This window comes from Mauremys reevesii, linkage group 15, assembly GCF_016161935.1.
Source record: "Mauremys reevesii isolate NIE-2019 linkage group 15, ASM1616193v1, whole genome shotgun sequence".
In the NCBI taxonomy this organism is placed as follows: domain Eukaryota; kingdom Metazoa; phylum Chordata; order Testudines; family Geoemydidae; genus Mauremys; species Mauremys reevesii.
The window spans coordinates 38345553-38366593 of NC_052637.1; the positions used below are offsets into that span (position 1 = coordinate 38345553).

The 21041-nt window shown below is 37.0% G+C and overlaps 1 protein-coding gene across 6 annotated transcripts in view; it reads left to right on the plus strand.

Moving 5' to 3' along the window:
• The window catches only part of CEP112 (centrosomal protein 112), a 270371-nt gene that overhangs the window by 151292 nt on the left and 98038 nt on the right, over window positions 1-21041 (plus strand). For all 6 annotated transcript variants that reach the window (XM_039502349.1, XM_039502348.1, XM_039502352.1 and 3 more), the window contains one exon: window positions 3303-3485. In XM_039502349.1, the coding sequence (XP_039358283.1) occupies window positions 3303-3485 (183 nt within the window). The remainder of the gene's footprint in view (window positions 1-3302; window positions 3486-21041) is intronic.

The following is a 21041-nucleotide window of genomic DNA, read 5'->3' on the forward strand; positions in this document are numbered from 1 at the left end:
CCAGTGAACAAAGATTAAAAAGTATAGAGTGAAATCCTGACTCTGTTGTAGTCATTTTGAGTTTTGCCACTGACTACAATGGGGCCAGGATTTCACATGTCCGGTGTTTAACATGCCGACAAATGGGAGTTATTAAATGAAAACTGTGTGTCACAGAGTAAGAATTCAGGCATGTAGAGACCATTTATTCAGAGAACTCCAGTTACTAGCAAGTAATGTAGTGTGATGGTAATTTTGGGGGAAAAGAGGGAAGCCTCTGTGCAATATTGTATGTAGTGTAATTAAATATGAATGCGGTGACAGGGCGTTTACCTCAGTTCCCATAGTCCATCTCCTCTAGATATTTGTGATCTCTGACTTGTTTCCCTTAGCCTCTGATTTTTCTCATATTATAGTCTTTCTTCAGGTGATGCACACTTCTATAGTTTTTGTGTCATTCTCTGTTGCTTATTTATCTGCAGTGCATGTCACCATCAGCTCTGTATCCTCTACTCAATTGTCAGAATATTTTGTAAAAATAAGAAGAGTCTGTTGACATTACCAGTTAATTGTTGTTCATGCTTTGACCTGACATCATATTGCAGTCAGGGTTGAATACCCTGAAATGTGGAACACTTCCTTTGAGGTGCAGAGACCCCTCAACACCCATAGAACTTCTGAAGGACTTGACTGTGCTGTATACACATCCTTCATAGGATGTGCTCAGTGTCTCGAAGGAAAGGACCCAATATTAGAAAGAAGAAATAAAGGTCTCCTTCTACTGAGCTCAACTACATAGTGGTAGGAACCCCATGCTGGTTTATGAAGCATTAATACAGTTTTCAAGCAGTTTATCTTGGTGAGGGAATTGGGTTATTGCTGAAAACCAGCATGCTGTTCTTGTTCTTGTTCTTGCTGGTATAGATTAAATATCCATTTTTATGAATAAAAACTTCAAAATTAAAAAAAGAGAGATAAGAGGGGAGGGGAGATGGAGTAGCACTGGTAGTGTAACCAAAGTCTTAATATGTTTAGGAGAACAGGGCGATCAAGGAGGAGGATCCACTTGTGCAGTAAAATAGCCGTTCAATTATTCACTTCATATTATAAGTCATAATCAAAACAAAGTAGAAGGAAGTACATTTAGTTGCTAATGAAACTTATATTTCCTTGCAAGTATGCAATAATAATTAAAGGGTATTAGGTAGATATGAGAACTTCCTACAGTTTTAAGCTTTTTTTTTTTTTTTTTTTTTTTAAATCAGAATTACAGGGAGTTGTTTGCTCTTGGAAGTTTTTGGCAACAAAATTGCTTTTTTATAAAATGTGACTCTCCTCACACCCACATTGTTTCTATATCTAAAACTGTATTATTGCTCCAAGACACCCCTACTGTACATACGAGGGACAATCCTTTCTAAAAAAAATTTTTAAGGCTCTTACAGGCATAATATAAATATAGTAAATCAAGAAATGTGTGGTTTTGGGGGGAAAAATTGACTTCATTATAGTTACCATTTTAATACAATCACAAATGGGGATGTGGCCATCTATTCCTGTGGCTTGCTGGGAGAAGTGGAAAAAACAAAACTAAAAAAGCTAAATTAATTGACTGAGAAATCTAGAAGTAGTAAAGGAAAACAGATGTGTGAAGAGACATATAAAGGTCTCTCTTGCAAGTGTAATTTCTCATCAGGTGTCAGTTATGTATTTGCATAACTTTTAAAATGTAAAATAACTTCATTTTTCTAAAATTCAGACAAATGCTGGATAGTGATCAATTTTAAGAAGTAAGAACAACTCTATCATTTAAAGAGACTAAGGGAACAGATATTCACAGAGTTTGAAAAGAAAATAGCATGTACACAAACTTTTGACCCAAGGCTGACTTAAAGCGCTTTGTATAATGATTCCAAGTCAAGTACACATAATATATGCTTAATGTTTTTTTTTAAACTCCTTCTGGGATTGCACCCATGGGTTAATGAGCTCTTTATTTTTACTAACAGGTGCAGACACATTTAAAATATTAAAATATCTCTTTTGCTTCTGCCTTTTCTGATAATGAAACACACCCCAGGATATATCAGAGAGCTCCAGAGTTGAAAACAGATTTTAATTTTAAATTCATAATACACTGATCAGCAATTTGCAAGAATGGTTTTGACACGGAACAAAAATAAAACAAAACAAAAATCACGAAACAGCTAATGTTGATGCAGAATGCACGTTTCCAGAATTGAATGCTATAGCTTTAAGATCAGGTGCCTGGGCGCTTTCCTTACACAAACAAGATCGATTTTGAGCAGACTCCTACTGTTAGCTTTTTTGAAGAAGGATTCTCACGCTGAAAATAACCCAACATATTCTTGATAACGGCGTTTTTTTCCCTCCCTGAAATCCACCAAAACTGAAGAAAAATCCAAGTGACTGTTCTTAGCAGCTGTGTGGCCTGGAGTTCACTAGGGAAGCTGGCTTCCTGCAGTCCCCTATTCATCACCTGCTTCAAAGGCAGCCTAGCTGGCTATAGTTTGCAGGCCAGGTAGGGTGCCATTGTGCACAGTCTGGGAGGATTAGTATCAAAGCTGCGGCAACCAGGCCCTTGGTCTCGGGCTGCCATTCAGTCTAGCAGGGAGAGGCTAAGACTGGCCAAGGTCACAGTATCCAGTGTGGTGTGGACTGGGAAAGGATCCTGAGAATAGAATGCTTTTTATGAAATCATGGCGCAAGCTTGCAGCACAGCAGGTCCCCTTCTGGAACACATACATCTGTTTATGTTGGTATACCGAAGCTGACAACGAGATAATAGAGCTTGGCTTTTTTATAATTGTTTTAAAAAGACAACTGTATATACAATAACCCAGATGATTATTGAAGTAAGAGCTTTGATTCTGGAAATCATAAAGAAATCTTTAAAAGATTTAATTGCTGCTTTTTGTGTGTGTGTGTGTGTGTATACTTAAATGAAGAGGAGAGCAGACTGATTATTAACCATTTATAATCCTTACCATTGCTGATTAGCAACAGCAGGATACTTTGGGAACATACACAGAATGTGACAATGATTTTTTTTTTAAACGTTCCCTCATTTGTACCAACAAATTGGTTAAAGATGCACTGGATTTGCTTAGTTGTCTTGAATGTTAAAATTATTTGGAGGAATTCTTTGAAGCCGAATGTCGTTTTAAAAAGGTGAGGTAATAATGACGTAAAAATAAAATTGCCAACTTGATGAAATTAGGGGGGAAAATTAAGCTGTAGACGAGTTGTCATGACGACAAGGATGTTCTATTGATGAACTGTACTCCTCAATGTCCAATCAGATAGTAGAGCTGAAGCTGGAGCATGAACAGGAGAAGACGCACCTATTCCAGCAGCACAACACAGAGAAGGATTGCCTGGTCCGAGATCACGAACGGGAAATTGAAAAACTGGAAAAACAGCTTCGCGCTGCCATGACGGAGCACGAGAATAAAACTCAAGAATGCAGGAAACGAGATGCACAGGTAATGATCAATAACATTTGCAAAGCCGCATGCTTATTAAAAATATATATAATAATAAGCGTTTCCCGTTTTCCAGCATTGTTGATAATGCACGCTGTTTGATCATTTGCGAAACTGACATATACATGTGATTTTTTTTTCTTTTTTCCACCCCCCTCCCCCACTGCTGAATAAAGCTTTAACTGCAAAAACCACAGGTAGCCAGATTAAAAATCCCATGGTGCGCTATAACTCGGCCTCTTATTTATAATCTTGTCTCATTTTCTTTCATGATGGATTTGTTTAAGAAAAAAGGTATCTATTCCCCTCCAACCCCCACACTCACCCCTCCTTTCCTCCTCCCTGGATAAATCCCTATGAAATATATCTAATTCATTCATATGCTTTTTTGTTTAAATCTCTGCAGGTAACCCACAAATTGCTTGTTTTCAAGATCTGACTTTATTTCTCAATAATTTTGTGTTCCATGTTTGCATCGTGTGTTTGATTGCATATGCCAGATAATCAGTGATAAGATGATTTGGCTTTTGGTTTGCTTCCCATCAGGTTTGCTATTTTCCTACACACACATACGCACCCCTCCCATCCTCCATCTCTATGGTCACTGTTGGAAGCCATTTGGCAGAATAACCCCCAGCTGTGGTAGCATTTGACTCTTCAAACTTATGGATGAAATGTGCACTGTCAGCATGAAAAATGATCTTTATTAGTTTCAGTTCAAAAAATCTTATTGGATGTATGTGGGAGTTTTTCTGTGTATTTTGTGAGGGTGTGTTTATGGGTGAGTGTGTGTGTGGTGTATTTTTCTAAGAGTATATGTTATAAAAGGCCTGCAGTGAAAACATATAAAAATTCAGGATGATTTCAGAGTAGAACATTTATTTAAATGAACAAAGGGAAAATAATTTTTACTTTACTGATCTGCATTAGAATTACTTATCATTAATTGATTATTTTATATCAAAATGGGCGTTTTTGTATGGAAGGTATAACCATCATATGGTCTCCGCGCATCAGCTTCTTCCCCACATGATGTAAGATCCTGGCAATAAGTCCTTTTCATTTTAACTTTTGTTAGGATTGCTTATATTTCTTTCTCACCTATACTATATATTGTAACTAAATGAAATTAAGGATTTAATTCTTAATTCCTTTTTTTATATTTGAAAGATTCATTATCCATAGAATCAACAACTGAGTAAATATAAATATATATGATAAACAACAGTCTACAGGGGAAAATATCTTACAGAAACAATATTGATTTATTCCATTTGTACCATTATTGTTTTCCATGTAAAACAGGGAGGGACTCTGTGGGCATGCTCAGTAACAGGAAATTCAGAAGACTGCAGCAGAATTAAACATTATCCTTTTTTCCACGTATTTTGATGATGAATAAAAACTTAAGTAATTAAAGGAACTAGTCTTTTGGCACTTAACTATATAGTTACTTTGCGAGTATCCCTTCGAAGTCGTATCATTCTCTCAGTTGGACCCCAACACTATATTGTCAAGCAGTGACATTTGTCTGAATACCATGAAGTTCAGTACTTACTGTGAATACAGGGTGTGTTCATATCACTAAGTATAAAAATCAGTTTTATAAATATGCAGGATTGTGTAACATACCTACAGTAATTCATTACCATTACGCTGTTGTGTGTAGATACGATGGGAATGTAACCCTTGAATAGTAAATTCCGAAAGAATCTTTAGATGTCCTATATGTTTGTCCTACCTATTTAGTTAGATTGTGGCTCACTCGTGGCAAAGGTTGGCATCATGGAGTTTGGGAAAGCGTGTTATTTAAAATGAAATGCCGATGCTATCGCAAGTGATATGTTAAACAATGGAGAGTTGAAATAGTAATGGCAAAAAAATTAGTCTTTTAAAAGTCTTTCTCTTTTGAATATCTCTACAGTATGAGCGCTGCTGTCATGGCAGTATTAGTAAAGAGAGAAAATATGTTTGCCTTGACTAGCGCAGCTGTTTCTAATCAAAAGGAGAATAATCATCTGTCTGATAATTGTTACCACTTTTAAAGATGCATTTATTTAGTTTGGTGAATAAATCAAATGTTAAATTGATAAATGTTAAAGCCTTCATCTATAAAATACATAGGTATTTAAAATTTACATTTGACTTTGCAGTGGGGATAATAGTATTTAAAATTACTTCCCAGTGTCTTCGGTGGAATTTTGAATGCTGCCATTTATTGTATTTTTCCAGCACTGCGATTTTGCTCCCAAAATACATGTTTTTGGACTATTATGGGACTGATGTACAGCATCTTTATGAAACAATTTAAGCTAAGATGCTACAGGGATAAGTAAATTATATGGCTCTGACTTTTTCATAAAATAGAATCATATTTGTAGATTGTAATGTCTTTAGTTTCTCTGCGTTACTATGAACCTGCTTCAACACAGCAGAAGAGGCCATTTTGTTTAGCTAAACGAAAAGTGCAACTGCTAGATATTTCATATAGTTTTAATAATAATCAGAATATCCAAAAATTGGTAATCTCTTGTCTGGAGAATCTAGCTATTCCATGATTGCTGGGTTGTGTAAAAGTACCAGTTTTCCTTATGTAAAGCAGCATATTTTTAAAATAACTGACAATTTGATGGATCTCTGGAAAATAATGTATTCTGCAAAATTACTGAAAAGATTTGTTCTATTTTTATTGCATTTCCAAGGTGTCCAAGTTCAGTCAGATCTTCAGCTATGGTGAAAGATACTGTACGAAATAGAGAGACAATTTTAGATGTGAACCTATATTAACACTTTACTGGTCAATAAAAAGTGTTGTCTTCAGAATCAGTAAAGATTTTAGGTGGGTCTGTAGATTCTAATTAAGAAGAAAATTATAACTTTTGGTTCTTGTATTATAAATTCAGCATGGTATTAGGTAAAGCATATTGATTTAAAGGGATAGCATGTTTTATATTGTTGGTCAGTTACTTTCATTTTTATGTGGCATTTACATTCCATTTTAGTACTCAAATAATATCTTTTCAGAAGGGTTTCTTTGCTTTTTTCACCTACGGTTGTAATGTTTGAGGAGGAGTAAAATGACATATGGGTCAATAAAAGTCAAAAGAGCCTGAAGGCTTGTGTACCATACTGTGTTCTTGTAGTCTTTGTCTTTAAATCCTGTATTTCTGTGAGCTGCAAAAAATGTTGTTGTTAAAATAGTGTTTTCCCTTAAAAATATAGAACTTTGGATTTTAAAATGATATAATTTTTAAATCCAAAGTTCTATATTTTTAAGGGAAAGCATTATAATATATATTTTTCAATAAAATTGTAGTTTAGCGTTTTAATTTTATCTTTGATTCTGGATATTGTTCAGAATTTCCTTACAGATACCATAAGTAAATTTTCCAAAATGTGGTTTATGGTGGTTCATTTAAAAAATATTCTGTGTATATTTTCTTTCACAACACATTGTATTAATTCTTGGTAGAAAATGAGATTTTCAAAAACAAAACTCTTCTGATAGTAGAAAATAAATCATATCTCATAGAAACAAATTGTTTCTAAAAAAGAAAATATTCTACACTATCTTCTGCCTCAGTAGGCCAGATTGGATAATGAGGTTGGGAATCTTAATATCCAGTCCTAACCAGGCTACCATAGATATACCAACTGCACAATCTTCTTTGATCAAATTGTCACTCTTTTCCCCAGCTTATGACATATACCCTTACCATCTCTAACATTGCAGAGTTCCAGCTGCTGTATAAAGTTATATAATTTTAATACTTTTTCCTTGGCTTTTTGACCTTTTGGATAGGGAGAAAAGGAAGACCCCCACTTAACTTCAAACTGAATGCTTTGCTTTACTGTCATGTTGTGAAAAAGGGAGCTGAGGAACCTGAAGTCTTTTTCCACTTTCTGTTGCCAGGTGATAATGTGCAGGTCCACCATTTTCTTCCATTTGTAACTGGGTAAAGAATAATTTAAACACTGAAGCACAATTCATCACCATTTGTCACTGTAATATTAACTTAAACACAATAAAATAGTATATTAAAATTATTCAAAACACTGGGTTGCAATAAAATAAATGTAGCCATAATTTAGAGGTTTGTTAGTCTCCAGCCCATCAGTTGCCAGGAAAAAAGAATAACAGATGAGTTCTTTAGGTGTGCAAGTCTAAACACACCATATATGAAAGACATCATAAAAGCAGAAATGGGCTAGGGTGGGCAGGAAGAATGACTAAGGCATTTCACCTCTGCCTAAGTCTCGGTTTCTGTGTCTTCCCACTCCCTCTGTTGCTTTCTGCACTTTTCCCAATGCCTGTCCTTACTCCTCCCTTTGTCCCATTTTGCCATTTTCAGATTTACAAGGCCTTCTGTGGTGCCCCTCTATATATGGGGCAGCCTCCCACTTCTTGTCTTCTGAGCTCTCTGTCTATTTATTTCCTTTAAAGCCACTTCTCCCCTAAATTCTTCCTACATTGGACTCCGAATAAATGATCTTTCAACTCTCTCCCACACTGAAACTGTTGCTCTGCATTTATTTTTTTTCCAAGTTAGACTGTACATGGTTTGAGCCTGACAATGTGATTATTTTATGTCTAATAAAATGCTGCTTAAGTTAAGGGTGATGTATACATAACAACAACTTAAATAAAGGACACCCTTCCCCTGAAAATATTGTCTCTTCCAATGTATGCAGCCTTCCTGAAATAACATTATTATATGATGAAGGCCTTTTATCAGCTAGAGAAAAGGTAAAAAATTCTGTTTTGTAGCCTGAGTTACAAAACAAAACTATATGAACATATATATGAATAGACTGATAACTCTCCGGTGCTATAGTAGTAATCCCTGAAGTATAAGAACCAGATTTATACTTCAAATGAAAAAGAAAAGATGTGAGAGAGTCTCATGCTGTAAACCAGGGGTTCTCAGACTTTGGTACGTGGAACACTTGCTGGTAGTCTGCAGATAGGTGATGACTGTTCCTTCTGTTTCCTTTCTCCTACAAAATTTCATTAAAAGAAGGCAAAAATAATCAAATATTTCCCCATCTGTTTCTTTGTAATGTAAATAATTACTGTAGTTTGCACAAGGATTTTTTTCCAATGGCCATTTGATGGGAGGTGGTTCACACAGTTATGTCTTAGAAGACATCTGGTTCACAAGACAATCCCTACATTAAAATGTGGACTACAAATGGGTATATCCCATTTAATCATTTCCCTGCATTGCAGGGGCTTTGATCAATGGTGCTCGTTGGTCTGTCTTGCTCTCTGTCTGTGGCACATAGTAGCTTAGTCTCTTGTGGGTCTCATTTACTTTGGTCTCATTTCCACTTTTGGGTTTGGTGTGCTGGTGTTGGTGCCCCGTGGCATGCAGGAACTCAAACTGGATGATCTGGTGGTCCATTCTCACCTTAAACTCTGACTCTATGAAAAAGTGAGAATCACTGCTATAAAACTGTTTTGAGCAGGTAACTTAGATAACTGACTCTTTTTCTAGATTCTCTGTGCTCCTCTATCGACCAGAAAACATTTTAGATATGAGAAGATTTGTTCTGTGCGTACAGCCTTGTCCTGCAGACAATTAGGCAGGTGGCAGTCTCAGTCTGAATTCATATATATGTTTGTTCCATTTACCTTGGCTGTTGCATGGAGGCTCAGGGCCAAATTTAAAAAAGAGCTCAGCAACCAATAGCTGTCGTTTAGGCCTTGTCTAAAACTGAAGTTTTTGGCTACATGGTATCACGTGTTAACTGATTGCCATTTACCACGTTTTGGCTAACAGGATTGTTAATGCTAATTTAGATACTTCACCAGTGTTTGTTCCAGGACATACACAAGTTTTCGCCTGATGTGTATCACTCTAGGCTGAGAGCTGAAGTTTGGATGGAGCTTATTGACACAGACAAAAGATCTAACCATAAGCCTCTACTGTTAAACAGAGGTAGAGTTCAAATTTAGGCCCCAATCCTTCAATGAGCTCTGTGTGGGAGCTGCAGGTACATGGAGCCCCATTGAGGTCAGTGGGCCTTAGCTCAGGATCAGGGATCTGCCCACAGGGAATTCATTGCAGGATCAGGGCCTTAGTCTCCTATGTGCTGCCCCTCTTTACTCCTCAAATGAAACCAGTTTTGTCACTATCATTTTATCTGTGATATGCTTTTCTATCATTCTTGTCTCTGTACCTTCTTCTAGGCTGTCCCTATTTATTAGATGCCCTCCCAAAACAGGCTACAAACAATCCTCGCCCCCCTTATTTGATGGAACCATCAGAATGTGTGTGCGCCTTAATAAGTGACTGTGTAGTGTTATGATTGTCAGCTTGTTCTTCCCTTTCCCCTTCCCCATTTTTGGTCTATTTATGACCATTACCTGTTACATCATGTCTGAATTTAGACTGTGATATGTTCAGGGAACAGTGGTTTTACCTGCTTCTGTGTAGCACCTAGCACACTTCTGGGTGCTCAAAATTAATTTAAATAATTACTATACTTTACTAGAGAAAATTTTGAAAAGCAGCAAAATGTGTAAATTACAATTTGCTCATTACAAATGTTAAACTGGCGTACTAAAGAATTCACTATACTTTGTACTGTATCCACAATATGTAGAAAAAGGAAAGTAGTTGCCATAGAAACTAGTACATCACATGATATGTACCTTGATCCTGAGCTGGAGCTCTTTACAGAATAATGGACTTCCAGTTTATATCATGTGAACTTGAAGATGTAAATTGGCCAGTTTTTATTGGACCATAATTGTCATTTTATAATAATATTTTATAAAATGTTTTTTTTTAAAAAGTATATGTGTAGTTGAATTATTAAAAAGGAATATAAAATTCCATTTGAGAATTAGGGAGTGCAAAGAGTGTAGTAGGCAAAGTACATCATGTGAGTAGTTCTTTTATCTACCCAATACATCCAGTGGGGAAGAAGTGATTATTTCTTGCATAAAACCTGATTAGTCTAGGTTTCCAGCTTTAAAACATGAGCTCCATATTATCCATCAGCTGGAAAAAGTTTCATTACATATTCCAATTATTCTCATTATCTCTACTGCATGCAAATAGGTGTGGCTTCTGTATACAAGGTTTTTATGTCTCAGTTCAAATGACTCTTCATAAATTTGTTATGTTGTCTCCTGCACTTGGGGTAACTATCCTCTTCTGGTGTACCATGCACCTTTTCCTCCTTCAAAGCCATTCTTTAGTTCGGCTTTCACTCACCTTTCCAAAACTGAGCTTTTTTTTTTTACAGTGCTGTCTGCTGTGTCTCTTTATTCCTATCGTGTCCTGAAATTAAAAAAAGCCCCAAGTAAATGAAAATAGTAATGTCAAACTTCATATGCAACATAATCATCACATTATCTCCCTTGATTATAATGTTCATCATCCCTTCTCTACACTTCCTGTTCTGTCATTTTCATTCTTTTGTTTGCGTTGACAAATGCAAAGTAATATATATCGGAGGGGATGATGTGAATTACCGATACAATTTGTTAGGTTCTAAGTTAACTGTGTCACCTCAGGAAAAAAGACCTGGGCATCACTATGGACAATTCAGTGAAGACCTCTTCTGAATGTACAAGCGGCAGTCAAAAAAACTAAAACAACAAACTTTGTTAGGATGTACAAAAAATAGAACGAAGAATTATATGGAAAATGTTACAATTATATAAATTGGTGGCATGTCCTCACTTGCTGCTTTCATTCTAACTCATTATCCTACAAATCCTTCTTTAAAACTCTTCTTTGCCTTCAAAAAATGACGACAGGTCAGCGGTTGGTGTGCTGAGACTACTGCCTTTCATGCCTCTCATTGTTCCTTGTACTTCCCTATCTGTCTGTCTGTATTTGTCATCTTATACTTAGATTGTAAGCCCTTTTGGTCTTTGTACAGCATCTAGCACATCTGGTCCATGACTATGGCTCCTAGGTGCTGTAGTAATACAGATTAATAATAATATATTATAAGCTGTTTGTGGTGGAGGCTGCCTTACACTGCTATATAAATATTAAATAATTTTACTCTTCAAACTGTGTTCCATTTTGCAGCATCTTTTCTCAGTGGTCAGGTATAGTACTCATCACAAAAAACTGATAATTATTACAACATTTATGATATGCTGCTACACTTTTGCAGTTTCTAAGTGCTTTTTAATTGTAGGAATGCCAAAAATATTGTGGTAAAGTAAATTTTACTGGCATATGGTAACTTGTCAGTTTGTTAATGGAACCCCTGTAGTCCAAAGTGTACTCCAGAGAATGAGATCTGAGAGCAAAAGTAGCTAATGCACAGGAAACAGTCAAATTGCAATTTTAGAGCTTCAGTCTTGAGGTACCATACAGTCTCAGCTCCTATTAACTCAGCAGCTGTCAGGATTGGGCCCTGATGTTGCATTATGGATGTTATTTACATAATGAAGACCATGTTAGAAGCTGTTATTTTTGTATGTTGTAAATACTGCTTGCTTGATGATAGGAAGTTTCCAAAGGATTATAAGGGTTGTTGGTTTAGTAAACACTTTTTTGTTGTGCAAGGAAGGGTGCTTAAGCAGAAATGTTTGGCAGTTTTGTGAAGTTCTGTGTTAATTTTTTGAATGTATTCCTTTGGAAAATGTACTTTTTCAGTGAATATAACCAGGGCAAAAGCTTGTTTTCTTTGTTAAAATTGTGAACTTTAGTACTAATGGAAGGTGTTGGGTAGAGAGATGTTTAAATCCTTTGCTAATTCAGAGAACAGCTACAACAGTATGGGAAGCAGCAATGGAAACTTCTCCAAGCAGCTCCACTGAATGCCTGGAGGGGGACTGCCTGTAGATAAAAACAACAAGGAGTCCAGTGGCACCTTAAAGACTAACAGATTTATTTGGACATAAGCTTTTGTAGGTAAAAAACCTCACTTCTTCAGATGCAAAAGCTTATGCCCAAATAAATCTGTGTGTCTTTAAGGTGCCACCGGCCTCCTTGTTGTTTTTGTGGATACAGACTAACATGGCTACCCCCTGATACTTGTTTGTAGATGTGAGCGTGCAGACCAAGATTCATGTTGAAGTCCTGCACTATCTACTGTGATTGCCAAATATGAGGCTTGTTAGTGTCAGCTACAGTGGTGGCACTTTTCTTTGAACTCTGGTTTTTCTTTTGTTCATTAAAAACTGTACTGAGTCTGGAAAGCATTTTAACATACCCTACTTAGATCACCAGATATAATAACGTTCACTCTCTGCTACTATAAATCAAATTTGAACCAATAATCTACCAATTAAAGGCTTTGTATGACAGTACCCCAAATCAAAGGTATTTTAAATACCAAATGAAAGAGTGAAACACCAAGACAGAAATGATGACAATCTATAGTTTAGAATGTTAACATCACTTGTTCTGGCAGTGTCACTGTCTTAAGACAATAGGATCCATGTGAATGCTAATTTTCCTAATTTCAAGTAAGAAATAAAACCTCTTTATGATCTAAATCCTATTATTACTCAATGTCACTGGTGGGTCCAATAAGCACTTTTACAATGAGGTAGTAAATAGACATTTTAGAGGTACAGTTATTTGTATTTCTCTTTTATGTGGTTCATGATGGGGGGAGAGAGAAACCACGAAACCAATTAAAAGTCTTGCCTTCTTCTGTAGCTGACATAGTTTGACTGAAGATATGTCAGTTGGGAAATATGAGGCCTTGCATAAGGCTCTGCACAATCCCACATTAAAGTATTATAGAGAAAGCTTCAAGTGGAAAACCAGCAACAAATTACAACTGAAATGCTGATGGCACCCTCCACCATGGTGGGAACCCCAGGAATCCATCCTGCTTCAGCCCAGGGGGAAACCTAGCATCCAGTCTACTCTTTCCACCTCATTGAGAGAAGCTAAGGCAAAGAAGGTGTGTTTGGTGCTATGTGCATCTGAAGAAGATGCTACTGGCGCAGATGTCAGTCCCAGTAACTTACTGTTGATCCTCTTTACAGTTACTTGTCCACTGACCACACTCCTGCACCTTTTAGCAAATCCCTAATGGTCCAATTTCTGCCTCACTTTTCGCAACTCTACCACTACGTCAGCTGGACAGGTATCCAAAGCCACCTCCCTTCTTTGGCATCCCTGCTCAAGCAAATGCCACCTTTAATGGGTGGTGCTGACTCAGCTGCATCCTCTTAGCCTCAGGACATCCCTGCCCATCCTTACATGCCCTGTTCATTAGTTATCCATCTTCCTTTGCTGCCCAAGGTCAGCTTCTATGCATACCGTTCCCTTGCTACTCCAATTTTCAGTCAGATTCATCCCCTCTTTTTTTCAGTCACTGTCTTCTGCTTCTCTTCCCTTTCACCATGATCAGAGTCTTGACCTTATAAGATGGGGCTCTTATGCTCTGCAAAAGGAGAATATCTTGGAAAGAACATTCCGTATCTCTTCTGTCAGTGCCTTTGGGCCAGAGAAGCATTTTGTGTTAGGCATATGTGTTCAAGTTGGATGAATCATGTGTACTCCTTTAGTAGGTCTTTTTTTTTTATGTAGGAAAGCATTTTATCAATAATTAGTGACTTATAAATGCATTCTCTTAAAATAAGATAATGAATAGTTGCACTATGAACCAAACTGTAGAGCTGCATCTTGGTCCAGTCACCCTTAAAGAAGTGATTGTCATCTATTGGTTCCTTTAATAAATAATGTTTCCTTTCTGCTGAAAGAATGTCAGAGACACTGACAGTGATTTAACATTTTTGGTGTAGAGTTCATAAGAAAAAATAATAAAAACTTTTTTCCACGGTGTGACTTTAAAGTGGACTCCCCTTCCCCCCCCCCAATTACTATACATGTTGGCAGCAAATTAGCTTTGAAGAAATATTGTGCACATCACAATTCTCCCTTGATATACGGGGGAGTCATTTTTGGATCTTTTAGCTCAATCAGACCAATGACTGACATTGTGAATGTCTGCAGTTGACGTAGATGTGAAAGACTTTTTTGTGACAAGGAAGGTGATGTGAAGAAGAAGCCAATGCAAGCTATGATTGGCTAAGTGTTGATATCATCAAATGCTCAAAGACTTTGCAAATTGAAGCTTATTAGGCTGACATTTTGTCTTCTATTCGGCACTAATTGGAATCATGCCTGGATGCCTGATGTGAAAGATATTTAATACCTGAGTGTTTATCATGACAAAATGACAGAAATTGATGTCAAGAGGACTGTAGACTTCTGTTTAAGGAGGAAAACAATATATTTCAAACTAAAATAATGTATTTCATAGTCACTAGTATTTATATTTATGAAAGCCCTCCTGAAATATTACATTTAAGAGCGAACTTTAGGGCCCAAAAAGAATTGGCCTGATTGCAAATATTTCATTTTAGGCCTTTAAAAGAGTTCTACAGAGTTTATAAAAACAGCAGTGATTTAGTCAGAAAACCTGACACAGTGTTTTTACTTGAAACAGATCTGAAAATTCCAGGAACAGCGAACTCCACTCTTTTATACTGGTGATGTGGTTCTTTTAAAGTTTTTTCTGACAGCTTGAATTCTTTTGTAGTCTGTGCTTTCTGGTGTATTGACATCTGTAAAGTGAATATAGAAGAGAGAAAGAGAGAAAGCATGCACTTGGAAAGGCAAGCAGCACAAACATGCAGTATGTTGGAATATTTGAATATAGCTGTGTTTCTATTTATATGCCCCTTTATATGAAATCTGGGCCTGAAATCGGTTGGAACATCTGAGCATTAACTTCCTATCACCTTTAGAGAGAAAAGTATGCTCACTAGCTATAATAAAATAGTTTACTAACATACAAGCTAGTCATCAACTTTATGTTGCTCTAGAGGCAAATATGGATTCATAAGTTAAATTCCAGTTTTATGGTAGACTTAATGGATAGTACAAATGTGGTGTTTATCTAACCTTTGATAGCAGTTGATCATCTGTTTGTTAAAATTAACTGTATTGCTATTTTGTAATGAAATAAAGATTAACCCTTGTGAAAGAATATAAAAAACAAACATATCAAATATAGGAATCATTGATCATTATGTGACTTACACAGGCTTTCTGGTTTTTATTGTAGTTTCTAGCAATAATCAAATGTTTGCAAGCTGTGGTCTGTGGACCGCTGGTGATTAAGTGCTACAGAAATTCAAATAATAGTGGCCCTTTTGAGGATAGAGGCACCATTGTGTTAGGCCAGTCATTCTCAAACTTTTCTACTGGGGAACCTTTTCACATAGCAAGCCTCTGAGTGCAACCTCCCCCCCCTTATAAATTAAATACTTTAAAATAGATTTAATACCATTATAAATGCTAGAGGCAAAGCAGGATTTCGGGTGGAGACTGACAGCTCGCGACCCCCCATGTGATAACCTTGCACCCTGAGGGGTCCTGACCCCCAGTTTGAGAACCCCTGTGTTAGGCACTGTACAAACACATAACTATAAGACAGTCCTTGCCCCAATGAGCTTATAGTATGAGTGTATGGTAAGACATAACAGGTGGATACAACAAGGACATGGTGGAACACATGGTAACAATGAGAAGATGATGAGTAGTATAATGAACTGTATTCATGGCACATGAGCTGGTTAGCTGTTGTAGTTCTGTTGGTAATTTGTTGCTGGCTTCTCCTCCTCCTCCTGATTTCTGTGTGCCAAATTGAATCAAAAGACACTACGCATACATAAAATACTTTCCATCTCAGCAATTTCTTTTGCTGTCAAAAGCAGGGTTTGTTATGTCATCGTTGGTTTTTTTTTAAAGAGACAGGTGCATGCAAGACATTTTCTATTAAAATGTGGTCCACACTGTGAAAATGTTTGAGATCCCTTATAATTGATGATGTTTTCATAAACACTAGTTTTGCAATACATTTAAACTTCTGTATTATTTTACTTCAGTGCAGCTAAATGTGACCCTTCTGAAGAAAATTATCATGATTGATTCACATGCATAAAAACATATTTAAAGGAGAATATTTTCTGAAAGAGGCTTTTTTTGATACTGAACTGCTGTGAGGGGTGGGATATCAATTTGCCATTGATGATGATGGTGAAAATTATAATTTTCCATGCTGTGAATTTAATTCATAATGGCTAGTGTCTATGTGCACCACTGCCCCTTAATGGAAGGAATCAATTCATTATAGGGGGATCTGGTTGTGAAACCCTATCACTAGATTGCCTAATGCTGTCCATTATAAAAGATTCTTGCAGCCTTTTTTTTTGTAAGAAGCTCTAATACTGTGGATGTTTGTAGCACATCTTTGAAATTCAACAGGGAGAAAGCCCTGTGGCTAGAGAAGTGCCTTTTTTTTTTTTTGGTCTTGTGAAATTCCATTCAGGGTCAGCTGGATTATAAACTGGTAAAAATTGCCATTTCCATTCTGTCGCACGTGTTCCTGAGAATATTTTGACATTCTGGCAAAAATTATAATGGCACATATACATGGTAAAGAGTCACCAAAGCAACAGCACACACACCACTGGGAGCTGCTAGATCAGAACTAGCAGTCAGTGGGGGAGAGAGCTGGGCCTGGATCCTCTCTCTTAACCACACCCATCTGGTGGGGTACATTGCTTCATAGTCCCAACCCTCCGTTTGAGGGCACCACATGGGCGGGAACTCCCCAAGCTCTCATGAGGCTGTGTGTGTGCGCACGCGCTCGAATGGTCGCACACACCCCAGCAGATGGTCCCAGTAGCCCATTTTTACTCTGCCTGGTATAACAACCTTGCGTCAGTCACCAGCTAATGTATTTTTGTCCTGTAGCTCAAGTGGTAGAGGGTAGGGTTCCAACACCACTGGTGATTCATGATTTTTGGGGGAGGAGGTGTTATTATGGTACATAACAGAATTTACTTTTCCCTTAAAAAACTACAGCACCTTGGAAATTACATTTAAAAAAGTGCTATCAGAAGGCAGATCATTAGGTAGTAAAGTCAAGCACTCAGAAGTTAGAAAATCCCAGATTTACAGATGCCTGCACCTTAATTCTGCCTCCTTGTCCGTATGAATTATGGTATACTCTTTAACATGATTGATCACATGTTTTTCTCACAAGAGCCTTGTCTCATTCAGTGCACAGGTCGGATGCACAAGATGCCAGACATAAGGTTGCTCAGGAAAACATTAATCTGGTATTTCCAAATTTCCATACTTAACTTTACAAACTACACTTTTTCTTACCATTGTTTTGATTTGTAATAGGATGTGTACTGCTAACAGCTTTCCTTAGCTTTAATGGTGTATATACTTATGCCTTCTGAGCAGGAGTATCCAAAACCTGTCTCCACTGTCTCTGTGAAGTTTGTAGTGGCCAGGGTTGGCAGTGTAGTGATTACTGGGAAGTTCCTAAATGGGTACAGATTTGATACAATATAAATACTCGTGTTAATTTATGAAATACCTTAAATGTTGTTATGAAAGTGTGGGGCTGGTTTAACACCCACACACACACAGATGTCACACAACTGTGCCAGTGTTTCAGACTTGACATTGTACTTCTGTGATCTAACCAGACATCCATTAATTTAAATGAGTTATCATATTCTTATGTATTTGTGATTTAATTCATTATTTGGATTTGGGTCTTCAGTGCATTAACTGACTTTGCCCCTGAGATGGTATCTTTATTTTACTTGCTGAATAACTGCTGTACAGTGTGACGCAATGCAGTGCTATATTTGCTTATCCTTCCTGAAGTCCTACGCTCAAACACACAGCTACTCAAACACAGAATGGCAGACAAATACAAAAGTACCAGTGCACTAAAGATGTCCGGTTATGCTTGGGAGCGGAGGGAATTTTTCCTATTTTGTGTGCAGCTATAATGTACTACAGTTATCATTCCTGATGGTGTTTATAGTAATTCTACAGCATGAATGATATGCACATGTTAAGGGAGATGAAAGATACTTTGATAGCTTCTTCTCCATCCAAGCAGAGGACTTTATCAGCATTAATAAAAATAGTTGTTTCTTTTTGAATAGGAATAAGTAGCTTGCTATAAATACTATTTTTTCCTAAATAACATTCCCTTTTCTGAAGACTCTGACAGCTCTTGCATTTTTAGGATAAGTAGAAGTTTTTTTCAAACATTGTTTGATTTGACACAATTTAGTTCATCAATTAATTTTGAAGGCACACACATGGTTAAGTGCACATGAAGGGTATAAAAGTGTAGTCACATCCCATCTAACATATGCAAATTACGATAGTATTAGTAATATCACCATTAAAGAACAAAAGCCGGCAACACACAGTAACTGTATTTGGCCAATCCCATCAATTACCATAAATATTTGAAGCAATCCGAATAGTTTTGGACTGTCTAGTATAGCTTCCCTGTTCTTATCTGGCTCTAGAGGAATGTGGAATAAAGTATTCATTTAACCAAGTATAAAAATATGTATGCTATGCAGTTATAATCATATGTCATTAATCAGAAAATACTGCAGAAACTCTGACAAATTAAAAACACAAGGATGTGTCTGCAAGGGCTTTTTCAGTCATTAAAAAGCTGCTTCACCTCTCAGGCAAACTATTTAATGGCAACTTCTTGCTCAGTGTACTGACATCTTCAAAGGCTCTGACATCTGTCGGCCTTTGAACTACCATTAAAAAATATTATCCCATTTCCATTCTTTTATGCCCATTTTTTTAATTATAGCCCTTCTTTCAAGTTGGGAACATGGTTGGTTTAAATGATGCTGTCCTTTCGTTTTCAGCCACCCAGCTGCGGTTTGAATAAATTGATGTAGAATCAAAGGCGGGACTTTAAAGGGAAAAGGTTTGATGGACTTGGACTCCGAACCAGATGAGGTTTTATGATGAAAAGGGTTTAATCCCAGCACAGGCATCGCTTCTATCAGTCGAGCAGTACAAAGCGATTCATATATATAGGTTCACGAGAAATGATCTATTTTTTTTAAACAGCACAGATCTCTTCAGGACTTGCAAATGTGGCATTAGCTAATATTCAGAGAGCTGATTTCCTTTCATCCACCAGAAGCTTATGATTATAGTACAGTTCTCGAATTGGAAATGAGAGCTGCAACACAGATTTAAAGCTATGCTGTCTGATTTGTATTCAATATACATGTCACTGCGGGACAAGCTAGTCTAGGCCAAGCTGATTCAATAAAAGAAAAAAACAGTTTCATCATCTGAGATTCTGAGAAGAAGAAGAAAAAAATGGTGCCAATTAATTAGTACCAGCATTACTTGACTACTGTGCTAAGGTGCTTAGTAGATTGGTATCTTTTGTAAAATTGTGCAAGTAGCATTTTAAAACAAACTTTTAGTTTTGATAAATAATATTTGTTTGGATTCCTTCTGTGTTGGAGATTGAGAGAAAAAATTATGAAGCATTAATCAGTACTAGCTTCTAGCGGCGTAATCTGTGTGGAACACTACATTTGTTTTTCTGTACTCCAGTTTCACAGAAGTTCCAACTGACAGAATCATTGCTATTTCTTTATGACAGTGGCTTTCATTAAGCAGAAATTATGCATGCCTATAAAGAGATCTGAAATCTCTCTATACAAAATAAATACATTGGTTGCCATTTGCCAACATAAACCACAGAGTGGTATCTGAGATATCATTTTTCCCTGTTGTATTTTTTATCTGAAAACAATATTCAGCAATATTTTTGTTCTCTACAGATGCCTTTGGATACAAATATGGTACATAGTACTGATTGCTTATTTTTATTTACTCATATTGATGAAGTGTCCATCCAGCTGTTCAGAAAATTAGAAGCAGTACATTTTAAAAGGTAAAAAGACCACAAATAGACATGCCTTCAACAGACCATAGTTTTATTTTAAGTACAGCAAAGAGTTGGTTGGTTCTATTTAACATATCAACTCCCACCAACATTTTCCTTCCAGAAACTCCTCCAACTTCTCATTCAGCTCCCTGGTCATCCTGAAACAAAGAATTAAATGAAGGATAATACACTATTCCAGGCATCTGACCACAACTTCTTGGCCATCTGGTCAGGAGTAGTCAGTCTATAGTAAAATAAATACAATATAAAAAAAAATATTTCTGCAGCGGATCTATTTGACTTCCAGTTCAATAGACAGGCCCTCCGAAGAAGTGTCTGCTTAAGGACACAAAGATCCACCCATCAATTAGGAAGGCCAATAAATGGATGCAGGAGGGAGATACTGAGCAGAGATTCACTGTTCCCAGGAAATGATCAAGGGAATCAGTAGATGATGTGCAGTAGAATTCTGTCTGGATGTTTGTACATGTGAATCCAATGGAAATGGCCCTACAGTCGCAGAAAGTCTCCCTGTGATTGATCTGCTTCTGCTGGACTGCTTGACAAGTGCCAGAAAGAGGTTTATGAGGAAAACTCTGGACTTAGTGTATCCACAGATGGGATGACCACAAATAAAAAGGTGAGGGAAGAAGAGCAACCAAAACTTGAAGAGCAGGTTCCAGAAAAGATGGAAGAGAGGCCACAGCCTGGCATGCTTAAGGTCAATGTGTGAGAGAGTCTGTGAACTGTGCCAGCACAGAACCATAAAGGAGCCACCAACTGATGCCCCCA